General features: G+C 37.2%; 1 protein-coding gene across 1 annotated transcript in view; it reads left to right on the plus strand.

Moving 5' to 3' along the window:
- Positions 1–1,268, plus strand: part of LOC119582875 (protein mono-ADP-ribosyltransferase PARP3-like) — a gene marked incomplete at its 5' end in the record, with an annotated part of 2,638 nt that extends 1,370 nt beyond the window's left edge. The window contains 2 exon segments of the mRNA XM_037931375.1: positions 245–409; positions 696–1,268. Coding sequence (XP_037787303.1) covers positions 245–409; positions 696–868 — 338 coding nt within the window.
- Positions 1,269–2,500: the final 1,232 nt, after the last annotated feature.

Consider the following 2,500-nt stretch of genomic DNA (forward strand, 5'->3'; position numbering starts at 1 on the left):
GAGAGGTTAGCGGTTTGTGACGGAATTAAAGGTCCTTTTTCGATGGGGGTGTATGTGCTTGGATGAGTTAATGCTTGTGTGGTTTCTGAAGACATGCCTCTGTTATGTTTTAAAAAGTTACGTGAATGTGAGACTCTGGTGTAGACTGGATATAACGTACCTACCTTTCATCATTTTAAACCGAAAAATTCGTACCTTTTTCCATGATTCTTTTGAATGATTTCTTTTCCTCTCTTTTCTCCAGTTGGATGTAATTACGGGGTCTTCGAAGGTGAGAATAACGTAGGCTTCATGTTCCTGGTCGAGGTTGCTTTAGGGAGAGAGAGCAGCATCACACAGTGTAACAGCAGCTTAACAAAGGCTCCCAACGGCTACGACAGCGTGGTGGCGAGAGGGACATGCGAACCAGGTAATTCACTGATAAACAGATCAGATAAAAATGAAATAAATTGAACTAATTGCAAATTTGACTTCTAGTCATGAAAGGTAAATAATGACACGATGGATTAAATAGCTGATGCCACACCGAACTATTTCAAGATTTGTTGGAAAGTGTTTTGCTGGTGTTTAAATGTTTGTTGTTACACGCAAAGAGAGGCCGACGGACGCTCATATCTTCGACGAAACAAGATTATGCAGACAATAACAGCCCTTAAAGAATAATGTAATTCGCTTCCTCTTTTCCATCCCTACAGACCCGAAGAAGAACAAGAAACTAGTCTTCGACGGGAAGGACGTCATAGTGCCTCTGGGGAAGCCTGTTTCTCAGAAGGAGTGGTCCCACAGTGGCTTCGGGCAGAGCGAGTATCTTGTGTACAAAGAGAGTCAGGCTCGCATCAGATACGTCCTCAAATTCTCCTTTCAGTAGTCTAGTTCCCTTGAGGGTCACTACGTTTTATTCTCAGCAGATAGATTTAGAAATTGATAGACAGTCCGGAGGAAAAAACTTTCCAGCTGTTGCATAGATATTATAGAGCACAATAATGTTATTATGGAGGCTTTTTCAGCTATGTGTGAAGAATTGGGAAATCGGTCTCAGGATATTTTTATTATGGCGGAGTTTTATGGTTCAAACTATAAAGATCAATCGATGAACAATATAAAAGTAAAACAAATACTTTTTTGCAATATTTTCTTTGTCTTTTGTAAATCAACCATTGCAAAATTTGTACACTTTGGCTTATCACCTTGTAAATGTGTTTTTTATCACGTGATTACTTCTGTAATAACTTCTTTTTTTATTTTGTTAGATTAAAGTGTACATTTATCATGGTGCTTTTCATAACCTCATTATATACATCTTTATTTGTTTTGGAAACTGTGGTAATACGGAGTATGTTTAGCTTACCCCCCAAAAAAATGCATAAAGTATCTCCATAAACAAAAAGGCATAAGAACACCATTTGTAATCCCATAACTATAATCCATAGTAATTTCCTCATTCGTGTCCAATCTTAACATATTACAAGGTATAACATGTCATACTTTCACCATTGCAAGGAGTATTAGATCATGTGTATTGTACCGAGACAGCATGAACAGTCTTCAGATAGTTCCAATCCTTAACTATGGAAATGGTTAAGGCATATAAATGAGCTAGACATTAAAGGTCATATAGTACTATGGTAAAGTATTGTGACGAAAAGGGTCAAAAATAAGTTAATGATTAGGATAAGTGAACAGAATAAGGGGATGAAGAAGAGAAGGAAAAGGAAATGGGGAGAAGAAAACGCCATGCAAAATTAGTAGGAGCAAGGGATAAGGTCCAAGGCAGGTGTGATCCCCTGCATTAGGCCTCAGCCCTTGTCTCCTAAGCACCCCGAGGACAACAATGAACAAGGGATTAAACAATGGAAACTATGGCCCACGCATAAACAATTGTAAAGAATACAGTAGCTCCTACTTCTCTATTTCCTGTGATATCTTGAGATACTTTTAGAAGGAGAAGCTGACCAAGTAATGGTGTATGTGAAACGCAACATGGATTTCAGAAGTAGGCTATCTACGAGACAGCATTATCAAAAGGCATAGACAATAACTGAATCTACATACACTATGCGATTAATCAAAGATTTTTTTATATGAATCCTCCATAACAAACTGAAATTACGAAATGATAATCAATGATTCAGAATGTGTTTATCTACGAGAACGTAGTCAAAAGTGTCTTACGGTGTTCCATATGTGAGGCTCACAAAAAAGAGCCAAAACTGCAAGAGTAGCAATAGGCAATATACTCGTAAATCAGTGTGACCATATAATCCCCCTCACATAACCAAACTAAAGTGGTTTAAATTATTGAAATATAAGTATGACATTTGTATATACTCTCATAAATTCAGGCAGATTAACCTCATTGTCGGTTACCTCTACGAACAAAACGCAACACAATAGGTTACCTATTTGCATATCAAAAGAGCATGTTCAAAAATGCGTAGATCAGATTTTAAAAAATCCTATATGCCTATGGTTAAAAGTTTTAAACCCGAATACTTTCAAA

Source organism: Penaeus monodon, chromosome 16, assembly GCF_015228065.2.
Source record: "Penaeus monodon isolate SGIC_2016 chromosome 16, NSTDA_Pmon_1, whole genome shotgun sequence".
Taxonomy (NCBI): domain Eukaryota; kingdom Metazoa; phylum Arthropoda; class Malacostraca; order Decapoda; family Penaeidae; genus Penaeus; species Penaeus monodon.